This window comes from Pseudoliparis swirei, chromosome 8, assembly GCF_029220125.1.
Source record: "Pseudoliparis swirei isolate HS2019 ecotype Mariana Trench chromosome 8, NWPU_hadal_v1, whole genome shotgun sequence".
NCBI classification, from domain to species: domain Eukaryota; kingdom Metazoa; phylum Chordata; class Actinopteri; order Perciformes; family Liparidae; genus Pseudoliparis; species Pseudoliparis swirei.
The window spans coordinates 16,632,930-16,658,193 of record NC_079395.1 but is presented as its reverse complement, the minus strand read 5'-3'; the positions used below and the strand labels follow the sequence as shown (position 1 = coordinate 16,658,193).

Sequence of the window (25,264 nt, the reverse complement as noted above, 5' to 3'; positions counted from 1 at the left end):
GCTCTCATTGAGTTTTTGGTCTCCCTAATGACTTCGGTGTATCTCATTATCACATTATTACATTAGTGTCTGCATTATACTGGTGGCTGTAAGTTGCTGCCCATTAAAAGAGTCATTTCATCTCCGGGTTTTTTTCTTTCTCTTTTTTTAAACTTTTTTTTTTACCTTAACGACGATGCTACTCTGGCACAATCCGCGAGCCTTCCCACTTTGGGGAAGGTGCTTATGCCATAATGATTATTATCATTAAGAAGATATTAATGTGCTTAGTGTTTGCGACCCAGCTGCTCATCATGGCCTGAGCTCCCTGCCGGGGAGGGGAAGAGAGCTGCTGCCAGAACGGACAGTGCACGTAGGCCACCGCCCACCTGTCCAGAGGTTTCAGGGTCAGTGGAGGTCACACCCACCTACCTCCCCGCCCTCTGCTGAACTGGAGGAGGGATGGCAGGGAACATCACATTGGTGGAGATGAATTGTGTTGGGATGAAGTCTAAAAAGCTGCATTCAAGTGTTTACAAAAGATTGTAGGCAACTTCCTCGTATACAATACAAGCATGCATATTAATTACAGTTATGTTACTCTGCTGTGAGGGGATGTGTGTGTTTCCCTGCCGAGATTCATGCCACATAATTACTCATTGAATTTCAATCTGGCTATTATGCGGGGCTATTCCAGCAGCAGAACAATAATGTTTGACTCCACTTCTTTTTGCACTGAATCACAGTTCTTGTAAATTTGGTCGGTTTGTTTTTTATGATTGATTTAATCCAAAATATTCACCTTTTTGTCGCGCTATGAAAGAGGCGCAGTGGCCGGACGCTGCGATGACGCCCGTCTTGAAGCCGTTCTGCACACACGCACACACACACACACACACACACACACACACACACACACACACAGAGAGAGGCTGAAGGCAGCCTGGCTCCGCCTCCTCCAGTCTCAGTTTCAAATTGCTGCTTCATTAGGGCTTCGAAAAGAAACCCATGGTTACATTTAATCAAACGAATCGGTATGGCAGACCCACGTAATCAATCACAATCCTTATCCAATAGGCTACATTCTGTAACTACCAAGCTGGCTTGGAGAAAAGTCAATTACGGCCCCTCTCTCTGCTCCTCGCTGATGTTATGCTGTTTTCATGATGCAAACACGGACCGTGTGCATCTCGCCCTCCTTCTCTACTCATTTAGTCATTTCCAACTTTCCCTTTTTTTATACTGCTAGTTCTTGTATGATCCACATGACTGGTGGTTTGTTGGGGAGGATGATGTGCCATATCTGGAATATTCAAATTAACTATTAATGATTTTGTTTTTTTGCTCTCCAAACAACACAGAGGGCTGCAGTCGGTGATGTTCGTCACATTTCATATGTTCCGTGTCCTTATGGATCTGTTCTCACTGTCTCTCTCTGTATGAAATCGTTTACAGCTCTACTTTCTCACCCCGTGTTGCTGAGCTCATTCATATGAATGCAAACACACACACACACACACACTGCACATTGAGGCACATGCATGCCCTCACACACACACTGTAAACATGCTCACACACCGTACACTCACTCATCACTCAATCCATCATGTGATCTGTTGTTTTTTTGCTCCCTCCTATGCTTGTCTCGTGAGCTCTTTCTCCCACCGCCTCTTCACTCCAACGCTCGCCGTAATACACACAAGTAAAGCAAAACACACACACGCTCAGGCACACACACCTACACACACACACAAGGTAGCTAGGTTGGTGGGGGCCATGGCTGCAGCTCTTCTGCGTAGTCCCAGAGTGGCTCCCGGGGCTCGGCTGCCAGTTGTTTGCCAGCGTCTCCGGGTGGAATTCATTCAAATTAAAGCGGTGGAATGAGGCCCGAGTCCCAGAATGCCTCGTCCCTCTCCTTCATCAGCATTCCGCCGATGAGAGTAATTAAAGCAGAAATTAATTCTGCTGTAAGCAGAGGAGCCACAGAATAACTGATATTAGAGGCTGGATGATGAATGCTTGGCATCAAGGGAGGTCTCACGGGAGGAAGGGGGAATTCACAGATCTCTTTTTCTTTCTTTCTTTTTCTATCGTTCCACTTTTGCTCTCTTTGCCCAATCCTGTGTCTTTAGTCCTTTGGTCTACGTTGTCTACATTCCTCACGTCTGTGCATTTATTTCCTGTCTATTATTTGCCCCATCTCATCTTTAAATTATTTTTTTTCATCCTCCGTGGCAACATTTGTCCTTCCATGGCGCTTAAAGATTGCCGCGGAGCGAACAGCCACTGACTGAAGACATCTCCACTAAGCCTCCTCTGCTCAGTAACAGTATTTCACATTCTGGCAGCACTGGTGCTCTCATTTTCAGTCAATAGGCATATTAGAGTGTATGATGCTGCAAATGCAAGCGCTTTGTTGTTCGTCAACAGAAGCTAAAATGGAGAGAGCTTCCAGGTGAATTCTGTAGAACCAGGACCTTCGCAATTAATTGTCACAGAAAGACATACGGATCAGTGTAACTGTTAATCAGGATGCGAGCAATGATAACATTTGTATTATTGAAGTAGACCGCTTGCATAAAGTGGCTCGGAGGTAAACACGGTGTCTTATTTTCAAGACAAACTGTCTTTCCCCTCCCAGGCAGAGTTTGAGATTGAACCTTGAAGCTCTCCAGATGATGCGATATTCTACCCAGGATGATTCAATGATCCCCCATGTCCCCCGACGCTTTATTTTTGGAATAGCACATCTTTAGCAAGAGCAGTCACAAGACTGAAAGACAAACTACTGAACTCATGAAACACTGAGGCTGGATGGGGCTGTCAGTGAGACTGTTTTCCTCTCTTCGAATCAAATGGAATTGAACAAAGGTTAGCTCTTTGGGGCTTTATGCTAATGTGATATACGATGCTGCCATGGAATTTGCCAATGCATGTCTTAGCACTGTCTGACTCCAAGGAGGGAGGGAATGGTAATGACGCTGACCTCTGCCCCTCCCTCTCTTCTTCTGCCCTCTGGGTAAAAAGCCCGAGGAGGTAATAAACAATAGATAGATTTGTCTTGTTTGTATTGCAGCTGCCGCGGTCTTAATGACACATGAGATTGATCTCTATTTTGAAAATAATACATGCCAAATTCTGCAGGTTGTCGGGCTGCATTTTAAAACGGTTCGTGCAAGAATATCTCAATCACATGTAAATGAATGGAGGCTCAACCTGAGAGTCACGCACTGTTATTACGAATTTAGAAGGCGGGCGTGGGGTTGAAACACGGAGTGAACGATTAGGAACGAGGAAGGGCCCAAATACAGAGGCGATGCAAACCCGAGACAGGGGGGGGGGGCTAAACAGACCCCAGACCTGTTGATGGGGACAGGTAGGAGGCGTGAAAATACTTTGCAACGTCTTATTGCGATAGCAAGATGTAATTTTGTCTGCTGTTTTCAGCTTGTAATTTTTACTTTTGTTACACCCGTATATGGCATCGCTTACTATCTCTAATGCAGGTTATTTAAATTACAAACATAACGTCTCATTTAAAAATACAAAATGTGCTTTGAAAGTTAGCGGAATGGTGGATGTCAAAATATTGCAGTGAAACTCGAACACACACTATTATTCCACCCCCTCTTTTCCGTGCCATTTGGCTGATTCTCCCTCCTTTACCTTTTTGTCTTCATTTCGGAAAGATGATATGAAGCAGAAATAGTAATAGTACGGTAAAGGCATTTCCTCTAAATTATTTAGCGATGTGGCCTTTTTATAGTTGGAAGGTTTACCTATGGACCGTACTAAAAGCTCAGTATAGGGCTGCGATGTCCGGAGTGTATCTCTGCAGTGGATCACATTGCTGGAGTTCATGATATCTCTCTCTCTGTCTATTATTCAGAGCGTTATGAAAAGGGAGGGCATATCTTGATGTCTGCCATCCTGGAAATGGCAGCAGCATTGTTTGTTTGTCGACTTTGTTCCGCACACCAATAAAAATACACTCAAAAGGAAACGTCGGTGTAACGATGACCTTAAACGCAATGACACTCTTTCCCATAACATTGTCCTGTCCAATAGTCCAGAACTCCCCAAGAGGCCTTACAGCAAGTCTAGGAGGAACCAAATGAGAGAGAAATCGATGTCTTTCCTCTCTCCACTGTCTCTGCCCTGGCTGAATTACTGAAACAAGATGCTGCACTTAGAGGAGTCTTTGGAGAGGCCAAGGGAGCGAGAGGACGAGATGTGGGGGAGAGAGAGAAACACTTTTAGGGACATGGGTGCCATTTAGACTAGGACCATCTTCTCAGAGAAAGCCACTAAAAGCAGGGGAATGATCTCCTTCCTGCCCCTGGCTGGGAGGCGGTTAGCCTCCTGTGGTTAAGTGAATACAGAGCACACACTCAGGTTTGAGGTCAAAGTAAGATCATAAAAAAAAAAAAAGAATATTAATTTCTGAAGACCAAGCGTAACGATCGTACACATCTGGCCGTATCGATTGGTCGTCGACTTGAGCGAAGCGTAATCGCAGTTATGGTGCGACCGAAAGCACCGGACCCGGCCGCATGGACCCAATCTGATGTTTATTTTAGATTTCCTAATGTCAAATGGGTGTCGTTTAACATCCACGCCGGGTTTTATTGTCTGAACGATGAAGATGAAAATGAATCCCGCTCGTTTGGTAGACAGAACGTGGTGCTTAAGGGACCCAATCCCTGTAAGTGCCATTAAGTGGAAATTGCCGTTCACATATTCCAGTGGTTTGATTAATTACTCTCTCTCATGTGCTTTCAAAAAGGCCCAATGAAATATGGGGGGCAAATTGCATTGTGTTCCTGTATCCTGTTATGTAAAAGTAGTTTAATCATTGACACATGTTTTGCCACCTGGCAGGGGAAAGGATGGTCGGACATGAATAGAAATCGTACAATAGACGTTACGAACGGGTAGAGCTAGCACTCGAGACGCCGTGCGTTTCCGTATGTGCGGCTCGTTTCATGTCCCCGCCTTCACCTCGCCTCGGGTTCTCCTGCTGAATCAGAGCGGGGAGCAGACGTGATCAGCTGGATATGTCACAGTTGTAAGCAAAGCCTTTTTTTTCCCCGCTCTTTAAAAAACCTGTTTAACTTTGTGCGGCGGGACGGCTTTTTGAGAGGTCTCTCCTAATAAATATGTGGTTAAAGAGATATTTTGTGAAGGCTACGCCGTCTCTCTGGGGGATTAAAAGATCACTGCTGGCTTTGTGTGATGTCTCAAGATAGCTCTTTTTGATCAGAGTACTGGCTTAGGCTCTGCTTAGTTACTGACGCGCTGACACTTTGAAGCGGTGGAGGAAGACAACAATCACAATTGCAGCTTCTATTCCCCCCTTTTCTCTCCCTTTTGTCTTTGTTCCTCGGCACTCTTCTCCAGGAGCACTGCCCTCTACTGCCACGGAGACTGAATAGCATCAGAGTGCCAGGGCAGTTCTTCCCTTCTGCTGTAGCCAGTAGTGCTTCGGCTCCCTCACTACTCTGTATTCTACAGAGTGTGTGGAGGTATTAGCTCATAAAACCCTCCGACTGTCACATGAACCCACTGCTGTCCCTGAGCTCCGTATGAACAGCAGGGCTCTGATACTTAGTCCCAAGCTGTTCCTGTTTGCCCAAAACGATCAGGCCTGGCCTCGTGCTCTCTACCTGATCTAGTTGACTGGGCTGTGTAAGTTAGGTAGGCAGTCCCTGTCTCCACACCCCCCACCCCCCACCTCCTCCTCCTCCCTCCCAATATGCACTTGGACCCGGGCTCAGGCTGCACCTTTTCTGTTCCACAGGGATAGGGGGGCCAGATGGAGGAATTTGATTAACCAGCAGTGGAGGACCAAATGTTCAATTGGATACAGAACCAGTTGGAAGGCGGGAGGGATGAGGCAGGGTAGGGGGGGAGAAATCTAAAATGGCTGGTCATGTGCGCCGGCCAGCACTTTCCAAAGGGGAGCCCATACAGACACTGAGGTGTAGTAATGCAGAAGCCCTTTTGCAAGTACCAGCTGGGCCTTTTAGGAGCCTCTATCCCCACAGCAGACACTCGGCAGCCTCCGAGCAGCTTGACTTTACCATATGTGGAACTTTTTTTGTGTGCTCCACCTGGTTTCCCCGGGGGAGCCGTGCCACTGGGACGCCGGAGGCAGGTGAATTGCTCTTAATGCAAGGCACTGAATCACTGGGCCAACAACATGAGGGAAGTGCCTAGGGAGAGGAAATGGATCTGCAGAAAGGCTGGCGCAGACCGGTGCGACCTTGGAGCGAGTGCCCGCTGCGGAGTAGAAAACGAGGCCGCGCGATGTGTCGCTGTGCCTGCACTCGCCGCACACTCCTCCACTCGGATCGTATTCACGCTTGTGTTTGTTACTTTTTCTTTTTTTATTAAATTTTTTTTAAAGGAAAATTAATCCATTTGTACACCCTCCTCAGTTTCCATTTAGAGCTTCTGTACCAAGACCTGCTTTTTCTCCGTCTCGCCCATTTCTCTTTGAGCTGATTCATTTTCGCTGCGTCTTCTATGAATCAATTCATATAGATTTTTGCAGTAAATGCAGCGTGATTGTGTTCTGCCGTACAGATTTTTCGTCACAATCTAATATTTGCACGCTTCGATTGCACTCGGTAACATCAGCTGTTGTGCGTCTGGTTAGTTTCCGATTTTTTTCGGTGTTTTTTTTTTACTGTAGTTTGAGAGCCCGGACCATCAGGACATGTAGGTCAGATGAGGGAGATTTTTGCCCGGACACTGGGGGTGTAGTCACTCTCCTGCCTGCACCTGTCTCACTGAGTTTGTGGCTTAACGCCAGAGGTCAGGGGTCACCATAGGGGGCCGTCAAGGTCAAAGCTTTATCACTCTCCGAGGGGTCCTGGAGCCATCGCTCAGATCCTACAGTACACACGATCTGCCCGGTTGGGTTTTTTCCTCCCCCCCCCCCCCACACTTTTTCTAATCCTTCCAAATGGCTCGGGTAAAACTCCTGACAGCAGCGAGAGAAACAAACTGTGGGATGTGGAGCTCTAAGCCATCAGCTGGAGATTTCACTTTGAAAAGAATCCCCTTTACCCACTGCCCTTTCCACCAATCAGAGAGCCCGCCAGAGTCCAGGCACCCAGAGCAGCTGCCCTCTGACCCTGCCAGCGGTTGTTGGTTTATTTTGTTCGGGCATTTCAGATGCGATGGGGCTGCTTTTGACAGGACAGGCAGCAGGACTCGGATGAGGTCTTTAGCAAGGACGGCCGGCGAGGGAGAAGTTGCACAGCTCGAGAAAAGACTCAAGCTACCCCTAGCCGCTGTCCCGGTTCCAGCATTACGCTCTTACTGCTGGAGCTGTTGTCATATTCATTGAGACATGTGGAAAATGGCCCATTTCGGGGGGAAGAGAGGGGCCATCCATGCAAAGTCAATTCCATCAAGCAGACAGAAATTCCTCGATACCCCTGTTTATGCAGCTGTGCCCTCTGATCAAATTACACCGACCCTCTTGCAACACCCACACCCTCCTTCTGCCCCCGTTGTCCCCCCCCCCTGCGCTCAATGTGCCAGGAGCCTCAGATGGGTCTCCCCACCCATCGGGGAGAATGGGAAAGGTGAAGACACGTGACCCAGAGTTACACCTTTACCCGCCGCAGTAATTGGGGCAAAGCCACGGCGCTTCCATGGGTCAAAGCAGGGGCCTGTCATGGTGGGGGCACCGGGGCAGGCAAAGGAGGCACCTCCCCGGAGAAGTACTCACCGTCACGCTGCAGCACCGACTCTGACAGACCGCGGGGAATGGACGCGCCGCGCCGGGCCTGTCAGCTGTTCCAGCAGCGCAGAGTGATCGCGGAGGCCTCCACCGGGACTGTATTACTGGAGGCTTTTCTTCTCTGCCTCTGTTTGATTTTTTGGGGGGGGTTGGGGAGGGCAGGTTTGAGAGTCTGTGCGCGAGGAGGAGGAGGAGGAGGAGGAGGAGGGGGTTGGGGGGTTGAGGGGGGTATAATTGAGAGCACAGAGGGAGCTTCGTCTCTCCATCTTATGATTCGGAGGTGAAGACAAGCGCCCTCGGGGGCCCCCTGTCAGAGCTTTTGGGCGCGCTCAGTGCAGACTTCAATAAAAACACACAAAAAGAATTCCCCCACAAGGGCGCCGGGCTGAACTGCTGACGCCAATGTAAAAGATTCTGTTTTCTGTGAATCATTTAGCACGCGACCCCGAGCTCTCTGCACAACGTGACAATAACAGGAAACCCCCCTCCGTCCTCCTCATCGCGGAGAGAATGGAAATTGCAACGAAGCCGACGAACGGCGAATTATATTTTTTTTCACACTTACAATTTCACACATCGATCACCCCCACCCCCCCCCCCCCTGCCACTCCTCCGCTTCCCTCTTCCCCTCTTCCCCTCCCACCTCTCGCTCCTCTTTGCTTCTCCTCTTCTCACTATATTCCTGTCATGACAAATGTCAAACGCGGTCCGTCAGGAGAGTGTTTTTTTTCTTCCCGGCAACCAAGAACTTGCCAAGTCGAACGAGCGCTGGGACGAGACTGCTGCGGAAGCGTCACATTCGGAAGCACCGGCATCAGATATTTCTGTGAAAGTAACAGAAATGTTGGAAGGTGTTGTCACAAGCTCACAGGTTCCTGCTGTTTGTGTCGCACCTGAGGGAGATGGCGCCTTCTCAACCCTTTCGTCTCCACCCTCCTCCCTATAGTTGTTTTTAAACTTATTCCTCTGTTTATTTGTTAGCACTTTTATTGTGGTTTAGAATACCAGCATGGCTGTTGTTGTTTTATTTTAGTTTTTTTGGAGGGTTTTGACAGAGTGTTGTAGTCTGAGTTAAAATTAGAGGAGTTTCTTTTCCGTGTGACTTGGAGACATGTCATCTTCTCGAAGCGGCGGGGAGTCTGTCAGTCACAGCCGTGGTGTGTTTTAATCATCTCTGTCCCACTTGGAGGAGCGCTGACGGTTAGAGTGAGGGTTCCCTCCCCTGGACAATAGCAGTACGCTAGAATCTCATACGCTCTGATGTCAGACGTAGCAACCGGTTAAGAAATATGAGACGTTTCTTCCTCAAGTTAATCCGGCAAACTCAATGGGGGAATCAAGCCATGTCTGGTGAATTTGAAGACGCATCACAAGTGTGTTTGAAGGTTTTTTTTATTGTGATCTTTCAAACGATATGACAGCTGGAAGGAGATTGGCAACAAAATAGCAGGAGTTTGTCACTACAATAAGAGATGAAGCTGATAGAATAATCAAAACCCAACGACATCTTAGAGGCTTAATGAGCGAGGGCTCCCCCCAAGCGAGCAATAATAATAGCGTTTTGTAATTCTATAGCCCTTTTGATAATACTCCAAGGAATTTTAAATAGACGTTTCTTTGTAGAGCAAAGTAGGTTAGACTGCAAATTATATTTTCCATAATGTAGCAATGAGGACTGGAAGTTTGTTTCTACGGTACGTCGCTATGTAGATATTAAAAGATAAAATATACAAATACATGCACTCATTGTGAAATACACCTCCTAATCACAATGTCCTTTGTTTGATTGCAGCCGGAGTGAGATTTACATTTAATGTTCGCCGGAGTGACACGCGCCACCAAATTGAGCTTAAAACAGAAGTACTTAGCAAAATATTCCTACAAGCCCCCAAGCAATTAGTCCAGCTGCCTGCCTTTGTCCACCTACCCATTGTGTTCTTTGTAAAAAAAAAAAAACATTCTCTTACACCTCCACTTACTCCATCCTTCGACACGCCGTTGGAAATCCAGGTCTCTAAGTTGAACCCACAGTTGATTTAAGTGTAATGAAATGTGTGTCATGTCTCTGGCTCTCTCTCCCTCTGGCTGCCCCTCACCCCCGGCCCCATGAAAGCACTGCCTTTGACAGGAAGGCCTCAGTGGCTTCTTCTGCAGTGATCTTTAGCCCCGTCAGGTCCCATTGACGATTTCAGGAGGTCCCTGCGATTTGTGGGTGGACTCAACCATTCACGCACGCTTCAGAGCATCGACAGTGGAGGGAAAATAGACGGATAGATGGAGTGAAAAGCCTCGAACGGCTAAACCGGCCCTCTGGGAAATCCTACCCTGATGTCTGGCCACATTTTGTACGGAATAAAAATGTTTTTAGAAACAGAATAGCCTCCACACAGATTGCGTTTATTAGTTTTGCATTAAGCCTATTGAAACACCACGTTGGCGCTGCTTATTATACACTGTGTACCTAAGCTATGGGCTTTCTTCTTTCCCTCTTTCTTTTTTTGACTCTGCGGTTTACACATAATAGAAACTATGGCAACAGAAGTCAGGTGCGGTTTCTGCAAAAGGACCCAAGCTGAGCCATTCCAGATGATGCCCATTTAAATTTGAACATATATTGACTCAGTTCCTGGTATCGCTTTTTTTATTATTATTATCATATATTCAATCTTTATGCAGATGAGGGCGAACAGATCACGCATGGAACACTTACCTTGCATCCGTGCGTGTGTGTGTGTGTGTGTGTGTGTGGATGTTTCTGAAGCTGTGTATGCGAATTACCTGAAGCGTGCGCGTGCGAGCGTTGGCTCCGATGTGTGCGTCCGTGCGTGGACGTGTGTGTCTGTGCATGGATATTGCTGCTTGAAGAGAGAGTGTGCATGTCCACTATATTACACAGAGCGGTGCGAGAGGCGCCTCAGCGTGTGTTTGCTGCTGTCTGTTCAGAGCTCTCGGCGCCAGCAGGGAGCGCCATTCCAATTTACCCATCAGCCACGGAGGCAGGGGGTAAAAGCGCGGGGCATCGCTGTCGGAGATTTCACATTCGAGGGACGAGATTACCAGTCAGGGGACCCCCTGTGTTGAGGTGATGAGGGAGGGAGACTGCAGGGGCACAGTGTGGGGTCGTTGGGACGGAGGAGCGCTGAGAGGGGAGGAGGGCAGCACGACTCAACTCCACCCTGGAATCCGTGGGCTCTCTGTTTTCTGGGGAGCGTCGCTGCCAAACTGCACATCTGTTTGACACCAGGCGCTGTGGTATGGCAGTCAGGGGCCGTCTGCCCTGATTCACATCTCCGCGCTCCCTCGTTTGTTCTCAGGATCTGGACAACTCCTTCTCTTTAGACGTCCTTGCTTTGTGTGGAAACCCGGAAAAACAAAAGGATGCGAGGTTATAACTGAACACAACAGCAAATCATTTATCCTCTCGTCTTTTTTTGTGTTACCGTCCGACATGCTGTAACCACATGCACGGGAGAAGATTACAAACCCTGGAACACAATCACGGCCTTGTAAAAAATCATGGCGAATAGTTCCCTCAGACCCAGTCTGCTGTCTGCCGCGCTCACTCAGCCTGCGTTTGAGTGCCGGCCAAGTCGGCCGTGGCTGCTCCAGAGGCCCCGGAGCCTGTTGGGGAGACGGGACATTCCAAATAGCATAACTCATTCTTTACACCCTCTCTGCTGCCATTAGTTAATTATATGCAGGTGTTTTCCTTTCTCGTGTTTTTTTAAATATTTTTTTTTTAGATCTAATAAAAATGGAACCATAAGTACATAAAGCCAAAATAGAAGAAGAAAGGGAAGAGGGGAGAAACAGTGTGGAGGAAGTGGCTGAATGTGCTGTGTGAAGCAAATTATTGCCCCCATGTAGATTCATCAGTTCTCCCTGCTGGATTAAGGAAGGGCCTTTCTAATGAAGTTCGCCCCGTCAAAATGAAGGGACTAATTCTGATTTAGCTGAGGTAATGAACTTCCCCTCTCCGAGTGAGAGCAGCACCATGGGGCGAGGAGAGAGGGGTGGTTGCATAAGGGAAGGGAGGGATTGGGGGGGGGGGGGCAAAGGAGAGTGGCAGCGAGCGAGATGGAGTGAGGCAGGACGAAGACCAGACAGGAGCGAGACATGGAGCGGCGACGGAAAAGATAGAAGGGAGAGAGAGAGGAGGCTAGGTGGAAGAAAAATTATGCAAAACGCTTGTCTCGTATTTGCTGAGATGTATTAAATTTCCAGCGCGGGTGCCTGTGTTATATAAAATTATGCTAATGTCTCGTGGCCCGCTGCGAATGGCGGCTTGCTGGTCCTGAGCATGCGTGGCTGGCCGCTACACGGAGCGCACTCAGTGGGACTCAGCTTTTCTATTAAGGAAAACCTCTAGACACCTGATGATGAATTCTCTCTCACCGAATGTTCCCCCTTTTTTGTGTCGAAAATATGAGCGCTTTTCTAAATGACTTTGGAGAGCCTGGCATGGCACTCGGCGGCCTGCGTCGAGCGGGGGGGGGGGGGAAAGGGGGTATGAGAGGGAGGCGGGCGGGAGGGTGGGGGGGGGTCCCTCTGCAGCAGGCTAAGGGAGTCAATTAAGGCAAGCACTGATAATTATAAGCCGGTAGAACGCAGAGGCTGGCTAATTGTACAGTGTTCCATGCCGTGAGCCCAGCCAAGGGGCCTCTCCGCAACGCTCTCTTTCCCCGTTCCTTTGTGTGGACCGCAGACCCCATAGAGCCACATACCTCATCCCCACGATGCCACAGTGAGGCTCGCAAAGGAGAAAAGAGGAGAAAAAAAGCCAGGCATGTGCCCGTAATTAACTTTTTACATTCAGGCCATTCACTCTTTTGAGACTTGAAAGAGATTCTGGTTAGAATCACACGCTCCTCTCGGCTTGCCAGAAAGTTGTTGTTGTCGTTTGGGGTTTTTTTTGTTGCGCGTTTGCCTCTTTTTCTTGACTCGTTTGTCCTTTTCTTTTGTCTTACTTTGCACAGCGACTGGCGCAAGATCATCTCGGAGAGTTAGGGCATGGCCACTTGACCTTTATTTCCTTCTAACAAGAAAATAAGGCGGCAATTTAGAATAGGCATGTATCGAGTAAATTAGAGCATTTCAGTGCAGACCGGTGTTTGTGCGGCTGCAGGGGGTCGGCCGCTCCGATGCAATCCATCTCAGCGGCCTGCCCTGTGTGTCCCCGACGGACCTCCATACCTGCCTGCAGCTGCAGCGCCTACACATCATTCGTTAACAAGTATTCGGCTCTTTGTTGTTGTGGATTCCTCCCTTCTTTTCCTCTGCCTCTGTGACCTACACGCTGTTCATTTGACCGATTTTTTAGCCAGTGTGGGTTTCAGCTGGAAGAATAGCTGGTAATGCGGTTCCAGGAGGAACACAACATGGCAGAGCATCCTTCAAAGCATATCCAGTGGTGCTGCTGAAACACAAACACCAGCTTCATCTGGTTCTACCGGCTAGTTTCCCCTCTGGCAGGCTCCACGCGATACATTACATTCAGATCCAAATCGAGGAATGCATGTGCACAACATCTGGAAGACAGGCCTGCAGTCTCACGGCCATTTTATAAGATCTCCCAAAATCTGAGACAATAGACCGACATAACTTGTGTGTTTTTCTTACTTTGCTCCAGGATTTGAGTGACACAGAATGAGATGTAATAGTGGTATGAAAGAAAAGGGAGATTATTTCCTCTTTGATATTCCGCCACTGTTTGCCATGCCGCCTTGACACAGTTGAGTCGTAAACGCTCGTGAAGACTTTAAAGAGAGACGCAAAGCACGGCATGTTGTTTTTTCACTCCTCGCTTTGCACATAGCCGCGTACGCCAGTCAACAGGTAGTCCGTGTATGCCAAACACGTTGGCGTTCACGCCGACAATTCTTTAACTTTTGTGGTGGATTCCAGACGGACTTGCTGAACTATGTGAAATGTTTGTCCGCCACATTTAGCTCGCATGCTAGCTGTGGAACTCGTAGAGAGCATGCATCGTGGTCGATACGTCCTTTATCAAAATATTCCAGAATAATTGTCTGGCTGACCTCGTCCTTTTCTTTGCATTGACCAACTGACCGAACGGACTCTTCTCCCATTTCTGCGATGACGTCTCCATCCAGCCGTGAAGAGATGCATTTCCTTGCGTTGACCATTAGGGGGCGCACTTCTTATGCAAAATGGAATTAGGGACGCCAAACATAACTACGTGTAAACGAACTAGCATTGTGCATTTTTGGCTGGACATTTAAACATTCGGCCTCCGGTACCAGATCATTTCACATATTAATAATACTAATTGTAATGCACCGCAAAGCTGTGTCTCCCTCTCTTTTGCTTCAACAATGACTTCTGGCTTTAGTTTCTTCATGAGGATCGCTCACCACACATGCACTTGGCAAATAACTGGAGTGGAAATGTCTGCTCAGTGCGCTTATGTCAGGGAGGAGAAGTGTCCTTATGTTTTTGTCCCCCATGTTTTTTTTTGAACTCCAAAAGGTGTTCTAGTCGGCTGAACCTTTTGTAACCTCCACTCAAGCGTCACGCATGTTTATCTCGACACAAAAAGCTGTCAGTTTGGTGTTGCTACCTCTGGCCCGGCAGCCAGGGGAGCCGTGAGGCGGTTAATGCAGGCGCAGAGTGGCTGATCCGAGCAGGAGCCCTGCTCTGATTAGCACCTCCAACGAGCTGCCATGCATCACAGCTGACATTCTCCCAGAGACATGTTCCCCCAGAATCCTTTGCTCTTGCTGCGCGAGGGCGTCGCCGCCGCTGACATGTCACAGCCGACACCTTCACCCCTCCTTCTCCCTCCGGAGGTTGGAAAACCGCATCAGACATGCACCGAACTCGGGACTCGCTCTGCTCTCGCAGACGGCGAACGGGTCTTTGGCGTGCCCGCTTCCCCGCCGGCGTGAAGTGAAGCTTCTCCTTTCATGCCGCAGTAGTTTTCCAATCTCTTTGATTTTATGAGCGATAGCGCTCGACCACATTTCCGTCCGTGTTTGTGTAATACATTAACTCATTGGGGTGATTTTTTTAAGGTCTGATTAAATATTGGACTTATATTTTTGACATTTTGCACTTGCTTCGCTCGGTCCTTCTCAAACTGCGGAAGCAGGAAATAGATATTAGCAACGTTCCCCCCCAGGCGCCAGTTCTCCAATCAGCTTTGGTCTGGGGGGAGTCCATCCCTTTGCGCTCCCACCTACCACCTTCCCACCCCCATCTGCAGCATTCTCCAGGCCTTAATGGGCCTTGTAGTACTTCTGAAATGAGTTTCTTCCTTATGAGCAGTGCTTCTACCTCAAGAGAGCACACCACACGGAGGTGGAGTCAATTTGTATTCACCCATAATTCCCTGGGCCTTAATCACTCAGATTTTCCCCCCATTATCTGTTAATGGATAGTTCCCGCGGAGAGAAGAGCGAAGTAAACCCACCTACTGTTTACAGGCCTGAAGCTGTCTCCTCTGCTACCATCCACAATCCCACAGTGGCTTGTATACGGAGCAGCAAGTCCGCCGAAAACCAAATCTTCCTGGTTTATTAACATGCAACTGACATCAGGCTGATTATTGTGAAACAGATGGTACGGAGCGGAGAGCTAACTCTTCCTAAAGGTGAAATTCCCCATAAAGACGATCGCTCCGAGCAGGTATTTCATGGCTTCGTGGCACGGTTCGGCCGTTTAGAAACTTTACATTGCATCGGCGTATCAATTTGACCGGGCCCATTTGGATTATGATGGCCGTTCTGTCTTTAACAAAACAGCCCATTCCAGCCCACTAAATATTCTCAATTTGTTCTCCCACTTGTTTACTCATTACTTTCGGCAAAGAGGTGCCGTGATTGATGTTCTTAATATCATTTGTTAGAGGGTTCTGCTTCCGCGACACAAAGCAGCAGGGGTCCCTCTCAGAGTGAGCTTCAGAGAGCCATTCTCCGGGCCCCAGAGAGGAGCGTAAATCTAAGTATCAGATTTTCTTTTCTTCCAAAGCCAAATGCTAAAAAGTGATGCTGAATTCCCCTCCAATTCAGGCTGCTCCTCAGCAGGATTGTTTAAATAGAGTAAGGGGCAGTGGTGGCGGCGGGGGAGTGGTGATCAGCTGAGGGACAGTTTTTAATTAAGCAATGCCCTGCGTTATACTTAACTACTACACACTATTATGAGAAAGTTAGGTTGTCTTTAGTTACTTTTAGTTCTTTGTTTTACTCACTGCCGGCTGTCGGCTCTGCGTTCACACTCCAAGCCGACCAAGACGTCTCCATCACATTCACAGACATCTTTACGACTGCCTTAAACATACACAATTCAATATGCTGCAGCTGTGTCGTCGTTACATAAAGCATTCACTAAACTATGCGAGCCAGACCCGCAAGCCCCAGTGTCTCCCGAACAACCTTCAACAGCACATGAACCTCAGCCGGGATAACATTTTTTTTTTTTTTTTAAGTCAATAGCGCGGAAAAGTAAAGACCATTCTTTTTAAAGGTATTTTTTTTTCTTCTTTTTTTTTCTCCCTCCCTCTTTCTGTCCTCCACGTGGGAGAGATATTAGGCGTTTGTGTTTTAAGGAGCTGTGAAATACATAAACCATGAGCCACAGGAACGCGAGGCCCTGTGGATATGCAGATGGGCTTACTTTGCTGGTGTCAGGGATGCTTAGAGGGAGCAGACACAGGAGCAGTTCTCATCTAAAGGATTTTTTTCTTAGGAGTGCAGAGGGACAGGGTGGTGGCAGCCGAGAACGCTCGGGAGAGGAGGAGAGAGAGAGAGAGGGAGAGAATGAGAGAGAGAGAGAGAGCTGACAGTCCCATGTGGCCCTGTAACTATATCCAGAGTCTGCTCAGTGCGTGGCAAGGGGTGAGGGTGGGACGACGCAGGGCCATGCTGATTGGGCAGCCCTGGAGAAGGGCTAGGGGGAATGACAGGAAGTGACCTCAGCCCAATGAGGCAGCATATAGGGGTGATTGAGCTGACTTCCTCCCCTGGCTCTCACTAAGAAACAGGCTGCCAGCTTGATTCAAGCCCTGTTACAGAAAACAAACCCGTCCCTGCACAGGCTGCGTCACAGGAGCTAACGGAGCACAGTTTACTCATAACATCTCACAGGCAGCCCTCGTTTCTCTCTCCATCTGTCGGGAGAGCATGTAGCACTCTTTCAGCGTAGGTTTGTATTTTAGCATATGAAGAATCTGGTTGAATGATGTACTATGTTGTGTATATAGAAATATATATATAGACACTACCGTTCAAAAGTTTGGGGTCACCCAGACAATTTCGTGTCTTCCATGAAAACTCACACTTTTATTTATCAAATGAATTGAACATTTCATAGAACATATAGTCAAGACATTAACAAGGTTAGAAATAATGATTAATATTTGAAGTATTAATTTTGTTCTACAAAATTCAAGCTCAAAGGAAGGCCAGTTGTATAGCTTATATCACCAGCATAACTGTTTTCAGCTGTGCTAGCATAATTGCGCAAGGGTTTTCTAATCAGATATTAGTCTTCTAAGGCGATGAGCAAACACAATGTACCATTAGAACACTGGAGTGATAGTTGATGGAAATGGGCCTCTATACACCTCTGGAGATATTTCATTAGAAACCAGACGTTTCCACCTAGAATAGTCATTTACCACATTAACAATGTATAGAGGGTATTTTTGATTAATTTAATGTTATCTTTATTGAAAAAACAGTGCTTTTCTTTGAAAAATAAAGGCATTTCTAAGTGACCCCAAACTTTTGAACGGTAGTGTATATATACATACAACTTTTTAGAATCATCAAATCCCATCAAAACACCAAATACAACACTAATTGAGCCTCTTAACAAAATATTGTTGTTGTAGCCAACGATGTCCTAGAACTCGCTGCTCGCTGCCAAAGACCTCTAAAACCGTTACAACCCCTCGTTGTAGTGGAGGAGTTCATTTTAATCCCAAATATACCATCCTTCCCACCAAATGTGTCATAATACACAAAACAAATTGTTCCCAACATGTGGTCAAAACTCAGTGGCTTGTTTTAACCCTTGTGTTGCCTTAGGGTCATTTTGACCCGATTCAATGTTTCACCCTCCTGTTACCTTTATATTTACTAACATATTTTACCCTTTGGGTTCAATTTGACGCCAGCAATTAAAACCTCCAGAAAATTATTAGAATTAATATTGTTTTCCAAATTTAAGTGTGAGGCACTTTATGTTTGTTTGTTGACTACCGAAAGAACACCGACATTAAACATTGAATGGGGTCAAATTAATCCTAAGGCGGGGGGAGGGTGTAATATTGATTCGGGTCAAAATGACCCTAAGGCAACACAAGGGTTAAAGGTGTAAGTCTTCAGGCCCAAGAGCCACAGTCAGGTGAGGAGAGTCGGGGCGGCCCAACACACCGCTGATTTCAACCCGATAATAGTATTTGTTGGCAATTAGAAATATATAGAATAACAACAAGAGCCGTATTCATCCATTTAAAGCAAGCACGCTGTATACATATCTCTTTGCCACTCCCCCCCCCCCCCCCCTCGATGCACCTGCTCACAGACATAAACACACACATGCACGCACGCAAGGTCAGTCAGGCAGGTGCAGAGCTATCTGCATAGTGAAGCAGGCCAGGTCTCCAAAGGGACGGCGTCGTGCACGGGGGTCAAACGAGGGCCGCACATATGGCAGCGGAACAGATCCGTGAACCTTGCAGCGAGCGTGACCTGTACACCCTCGCGCCACATAAGCAAACCGAACGGGGATCAAAGAGCGCGGTGATCCCGTTGCACCTCGTGCCCCCCCCCACCCTCTTTCACCGATGCCTGCTGCTCCACCCAGACACACGCGCGTGGGCCACGGCATATCTCATCTGTCAAACGGGTGATTGCAGAACACGTCGTCAACTCGGCGCCTTTCAAACTACCGCGAGCCGCTTTGATCGGCCTTTTACCTTTTCGCCAGACGGTCACGAGGGAGCGTCGGTCTGTCAGCTGGTGCCGACGCTCACAGCTCACTCTGCGCTTTGTTTGCATGCAGTAGACGCCGCCTTACGCAGCCCATATGTTTCGGTTATTGAGAGAAGATTGTGAAAAGACATGTGGTGGTATGTTACAGGAAAAGGCTCAGCATGTACACGCGGTTTCTTTTGGCGCTGCGGGAGATGTTTCCATCCCCTCTCGTCCTGCATGGAAGTATCAGGGGTCACTGAGTTGCATGTGTCACTGGAGCCAATAGGTGCGGACACTGAGCTCCGGCCTTTTTTATATGTGCCCGTATATCAACGAGCCTTTACTAAAAATACAGGGACAAGTTGATGTTGAATCAACAGAAAATATTTAACAAAACACCGACGTAAAAACCTATCTCTCGACAAAAAACTAGCATTCGAATGATTTTTATTTTAAACTTCTTATTTTTTTACAATAGACAAATAACCGTATACTTTTTCTGGCGAAAGAAATTCCCAAAGCATTCGTTGCCCATTGCAGGTTACAATTTAATGACGCAGTACTGTTTTTTCAGCAGACAATCGGCTACATCGATTACCGTAACCCTCTACTTGGATCCTCCAGGAGCTCGTGCGGCCGGCTCGGCCGGTCGGGTGGATTTTGTGTATTCGTGCCTCTGCGGTGGCCGCGGGGCTGTCGAGACCTGGGGAGAAGCCCTCGATGAGTCCCCGGTGTATCCCCACCCACCCCACGCAGTCGCTGGCCTAATGTCAGCGCTGGCAGGAGTTTGATAGAGCACTAGTCCGGCCCCATGGCGGCGTGTAGAGGCCTTTTATCGACGCACTGGAGATGGGCCGCTCTCTGGAAGCCTGAGTCAGCAGATCGTCGAGCTGCAAACGAGTGCGCAGGTTCACAGTCTGAACGACATTCACTGCGGCCGCGGCCTCGTCGGTGCAAAGTCTGGATAGACGTGTTGGGAATTCTAATGCCGAGCGCATGAACCGGGAATCTGTTGTGCTCCTGAAATAAATGTCGCATCACTGTATTAAAAATGTTGACGAGAGAGAAGTGTTGTTCTGGCAGCCTCGACAGTGAGTGTGTGTCCACTGGAGACGCGATAAGATGATCGGGGCGACGCACATTGCACGTTTCTGATTTTTATTTGAACCACTCTTTTGTCCCTGTGGTGATAGTCATAGCACTCTGCACATCTGAAATGAAACTCTTTAACTCTTTAATTCTCTTTCTTTTTTTTACGATTCACCTTTCAAAGCACAAATTCCTTCATGCAGACCTCCTTCCAATATGTGTTGTCTTTTGCAGACACTAGACACAAATGATTTTGCATGTACGTTAATCAAAAAGACGACGCTCACCATGTTCAAAGTGCAAGGCCCCAGCTGGTCAATTTTATATTATTTTCTGTCTCATGAATATCACAGGCAGGTTTGCCACAAATGTGTTGAATTCGAATCCCACGTAAGATGTCAAGAACAGAAACAAGGCAGAGTGAGACCTCTGCCATTCATGCTTTGCTTATTTTGCTTATGATTTTCTTTGTGTTTGTGTTGTTTCTCCTCTGCAGAGGAAGGATTGAACCACGAATGCAAGCTCTGTAATCAGTCATTCGACTCGCCAGCGAAGCTTCAATGCCACCTGATTGAACACAGCTTTGAGGGCATGGGAGGAACCTTCAAGTGTCCGGTCTGCTTTACAGGTATGTGTTTGTGTGCGTGTGTATCATGGGCTTGCAACCAAATGAACTGACGGAAAAGGTAGAGTTTTCTTTTATTAAATTGTACATTGTCAGATACATTTACATTCTCAGTATGCACAGTTTTTTTTAATTTCTTATTCGTCTTTTCTTTTCTTTCTTTTTTCCGCCGAGTGTGAAAAGGAAAATGTCTTCTAAATTAGTTGGGAAAGGTCAAGCAAGCGGGTCGGCGAAAGCGGAGAACAGTTTGCTGCATGTGGCTTTTTATTTAGTCAAATTGCCTCCAAATCAAGGCCAAAGAAGTGTCATGAGGTGAGAGGGGGGGGGGGGGACGGTGTGAGCGGAGGGGAGATGGGGGTGGGGGGGGGGGTGCATGGAGTAGTGGGGAAAGAAAAGGAGATGTGTTAATTGTGGATGGCAGTGGTGCTGATAGCTGTAATGATCTCATCTGTCTCTGTGCGTGGAGGTGGAAGGACCGGACTCCTCCTGAGAGGATAGCGCCCTCCTTCAGTGTCAACAGGGTTAACTATCTCTATAATGAAATCTGCAAAGTCGTTAACTTCAGCTCTTCACTCTTTCTCCCTTCTCAGCTCTTTACTCTTCCTCTCCCTTTTTGGGTCCTCAGCTCATTTCCCTCCCCTCTCCCCCCCCCCTCCCCACCCAATTAACATCATTAGCTTACATTTTGCATTTGGCTCAGATATATTTTACACAATTCCTACCTCCGGAACCACCTCGCGGCTCAGCTCCTTATTAATTTTCCTCGTCTCTCTCTCTCTCTCCACACTCCGCTCGCCTTCTCTCATTGCTGTTTGTGGTCTTATCTCTCTTTTAGCAGAAGCCTATTGATATATCCCCACCCCGAGCCCCCGTCTCCACCCCCTCCAGCCCTCACAGGGGTCTGGGCATTTAATATCCAGAGCATGCCTCCTTCATCTGAGCCTTCATTTTCCACCGCCGGCTTTGACAGACAGGTCCCCCCTCTCCCTCCGCGTCCATATCGATCACGGCGCATGAGAGAGAGAGAGGGAGGGAGGGAGAGGGGAGCAGGGAGAGACAGAGTGCACCCTCAGGACAGTGGTCGCAAAGCAGACAGACAGATGGGCGAGAGGCCCGTGGTGGTGGTGTTGTGTGTGTGTGTGTGTGTGTGTGTGTGGACTGAAAGGCCTCCCTCTGTTGGGGATGCACGGGACAGCCAGAATGAAGTCAGAGCACTGGGAGGAAGAGGAGGAACGGAGAGTTCTCCTGACAGCTGTCCTCGAATACATTGCTTCAAGTAGAGCCTGGCAAAAGGTTTTTTTTTAACTTTTCTAGTATGTTTGTCTTTTTTTTGTAAATGTTAGGACATGTACTCTACAGTTGTGCAGCAGCAGTGTTCCGATCTTTTAATTAAGTAAAAGTAGCAATGATTGAAGCATGATTAACTTCTTATGTTTCGGCACTCGCTGCACTTAGTTAGGGTTGAGGAATGACTCGTCTGGGATAAATGTTGCAAGACCGCGTTAATTTTGTTCATTCGTTCAGAACCACAATCCTTAATTCGCCGTAACCTTCGTGGTTTAGTGGCGTAAACCGAAACACACATTCAGGGAGTCAGGGTTTGCCTTCAAAGTAACCGGAGAAAAAAATTGGTATTGTCAGCACAATGCATCATGAAATTACGCATTACACATAATTACTTTCCATATATATTTATATGGAAAGTAATCATGTGTAATGTATATATATATACATATATATATATATATATATTTGTTTTTTAAAAGTTTTTTACATAACTAATTTCCATATATATATATATGGAAAGTAATTATGTGTAATGTATATATATATACATATATATGTATATATATATTTGTTTTTTTAAAGTTTTTTACATAACTAATTTCCATATATATATATATATGGAAAGTAAATATGTGTAATGTATATGTGTATAAATATATACATATATATATATATTGTATATTTGTTTTTTTATGTTTTTTACTGAATTGTTATGCATAAGCAGCACTTTTATATTGTAGTTTCAAAGTTTTTCCAAATGTTACTGTTTGGTTGTTCAATGCATTATTTTATATGTTGAATATTTTTCTGTGAAATGTAGCAAAGTAGAAGTCTAAAGTAAAGGATTAGCACTACTAGAGTTACTCATTAGAGATTAAAAGGCTAATACTCACTTAGCCTTTTCCAGAGCCTACTCTTTGAAAATACACCTTGAGGTTTCAGACAGTTTGGTTTAGTAAGTGTCATTGAGTCAGTACATGCACAATTACAAACACTTTATTTACATTTTAAAAGGATGTCTATAACAGACGCAGTGAGTCAGACCGTAAAAACAAAAACTTTGATCAGAGTAGGTGGTGCCAGTAATAGCGGCTGGGTCATTACGCTCAGATTTATAAGGTTACTCTTAGTTTAAAAAAAGAATCCCAACTCGATGCCCGTGTTTTAGTTTGATCTACCCGCCGTGACCCAAACACTCTGTGGGAGGCAGGGGGTGATTGTCATTCCTGGACACACCTGATTATCCTCAATCTGCACCGAGGGGAGCGGAGAGAAAGAGAGAGAGAGAGAGAGAGAAAGAGGAAAGAGGAAAAACCATACCACTAAACAGACCAGAGGAAAAAGAATGGGGAAAAGTAAGTCGTAGTCGGCACATGAGGGGAGACAAAACAGAGGAGAAAAGGAGACAAAACTTGGAGGAAGCTGAGAGGGATGCAACTGGCAAGTTTGGATGTGAGATGAAAGGGGGGGGGGGGAAAGAGAAGGAGGAAAAAGAGAACTGTGTAGGGAAGGGAGGGTAAATGGAGAGAGGTCCATAAGCCCCTGGATGATGAGAGGGAGGCTGACTCTCCCAGGACAGATTTGACAGGTTTCAGAAGTGGGGGAGCCTGCAGCTAGAAGTGTCTGCCTGCACCCTTAGGAGCGTTGGTGAGGGCTGGTGTGGAAACTGTGATTGGGAATATGTGCTTAAGACAAACAAAACAGAAGAAAGTGTGCCTGATGAAAGTCGTGTGTGTGTGCGTGTGTGTACACACTTTTCTTTTACTTATGTCACAGCGAGAAGTACAAAGTTGAAAAACTCCAGGATGCATATCCACAATAGTCTCGACTAATACAAATACAGTAGTTTAATTGTCTTTTTGTTGGGTTGCCGACGTGACGTTGGAGTTATCTTGCGTTAAAAAAACAACGACACGGACCTCAACTCAAAACTAGTAGTTGTCAGCTCACGGCCGCAGATCAACTGGCACCGCCGACATGTTTGTGTTCCACTTGGATCCGCCTCTGCATTGTTGAACTCTTGGATTACGCAGACACGAACACATGTAGGCTGGACGAATAAATACATGATAAAGGAGGAAGGGGGGGGGGGAGGATAAACTTTTTTTTTTTTTCCTGCCTGCACAAACAGCTTAGTATTGGTGCAGTGCAGCCTGCAGAGAGCACCACCCTGCCAAAATAAAGATGAGCCGGGGCCTGTAGTAAAGGAGACGTCTGCCATGGGCGGCCCCTGAGATCTAATCAGAGGGCTTAATATCCCCCACAGCGAGGAGACCTTGGCCCCTCAGCCCCCTCAGCCCTGACACCCCCGACGCCCAACCCGGCTCAGCGCCGCTCCGGCTGCACGGCCAACCAACTCCACAAAGTTCCCTCTCTCCCTCCCTTATTCTCTCTCATTCTCAGCAGGGAGAGACACAATGGCCAGCCACTGATCCTGTTTGGATGTGGTTTTGGATTATTTTCTCTGTGTCCTCATTTCAACCCTGCAGGACGACTTTCTCCCCGCAATGGGCGGTGCCGTGGCGCGTCTCACCTGCAGCCCGCTTGGCACTTGCAACGCCTCGTCCCCTCGTCGGCCCGTCTCAGCTTATCTCTTTATTACGTTGCGCGCCAATATGACGATGAAGACAAAGGAAGAGTCTCCGTTCTAACTCGTGCCACGAAGCTAATGGCTGCCACAGCTTACATTAGCATACACTGTGTTTTCCAATCGTCTTTATCAATCATAAATATAACCCGAGCTTGCGGGAACGTCATAACGGAACTATATGAATTAGCTAAAAAGAAGCTGAGCCTCCATTAATATCTTTGCCCTTAATGTCATAAGTCCATTTAGTATTTATTGTTCTTACAGGAGCCTTGTAAGTGCCATTAGTGCATTTGAGGCTGTGGCACTTTAAATCAGCTGCTATTATCCGCTCGCATAAGAATGAATGCCGAACCATGAATTGATAAATGCACAGTTGATTAAATGTGTCTCTTACTGGAACTGGACCAGGTATGCACGTAAACAGCGAGCATCCGCCAACCTGACATCTCAGTTGCGTTCGGCCCCGTTGTACAGTATTTGAAGGCCCCCCAAGTCTTAAATCCATTTTTATTTCTGCTGTATTGACTTTTTCCTCCGCTAGCCAAAGACATAATGAAGGCTTCCTGCAGCTGCGGCGACCTGCCTCCTCCGTACAGTGTATGCAGACAAATCGCGGCGAAAGAAAAAAGCTTTTGTTTATCGGCGCATTTTGTCTTCCTGAGCACGAAATCCCCACGAAGAAAATTGTCGTCGTTTTTTTAGAGCATAAGAGAGGCTCAGATGTGCATGACTGCCGAGGCCTTAACCTTGAGCGCCAATGCTTTGTAGCAGACGATAACACCAGCTATTGTGTGTGTGTGTCTCCACGTTGTTGTGGTCATTAGTTTCAGGAACGGACCATGTTGTTGTTGTTGTTGTTGCTTCATTAGAGGAGGTTTGTTTATTTCTGGTTAACACGCCGCCATGTTCCGGCGACAGCTGCCACACAGGCATTAGCAGTCAGAGAGCACCGCCACAGCGCGGCTGCTTTGAATCCAAACTTTTATTTCCCAGGTCAG

At 47.1% G+C, this 25,264-nt stretch overlaps 1 protein-coding gene across 5 annotated transcripts in view; it reads left to right on the top strand.

The window, feature by feature from the left end:
• The window catches only part of LOC130198030 (zinc finger protein 521), a 97,845-nt gene that overhangs the window by 57,557 nt on the left and 15,024 nt on the right, over positions 1 to 25,264 (top strand). For all 5 annotated transcript variants that reach the window (XM_056421071.1, XM_056421070.1, XM_056421069.1 and 2 more), the window contains exon 6: positions 20,261 to 20,392. In XM_056421071.1, the coding sequence (XP_056277046.1) occupies positions 20,261 to 20,392 (132 nt within the window). The remainder of the gene's footprint in view (positions 1 to 20,260; positions 20,393 to 25,264) is intronic.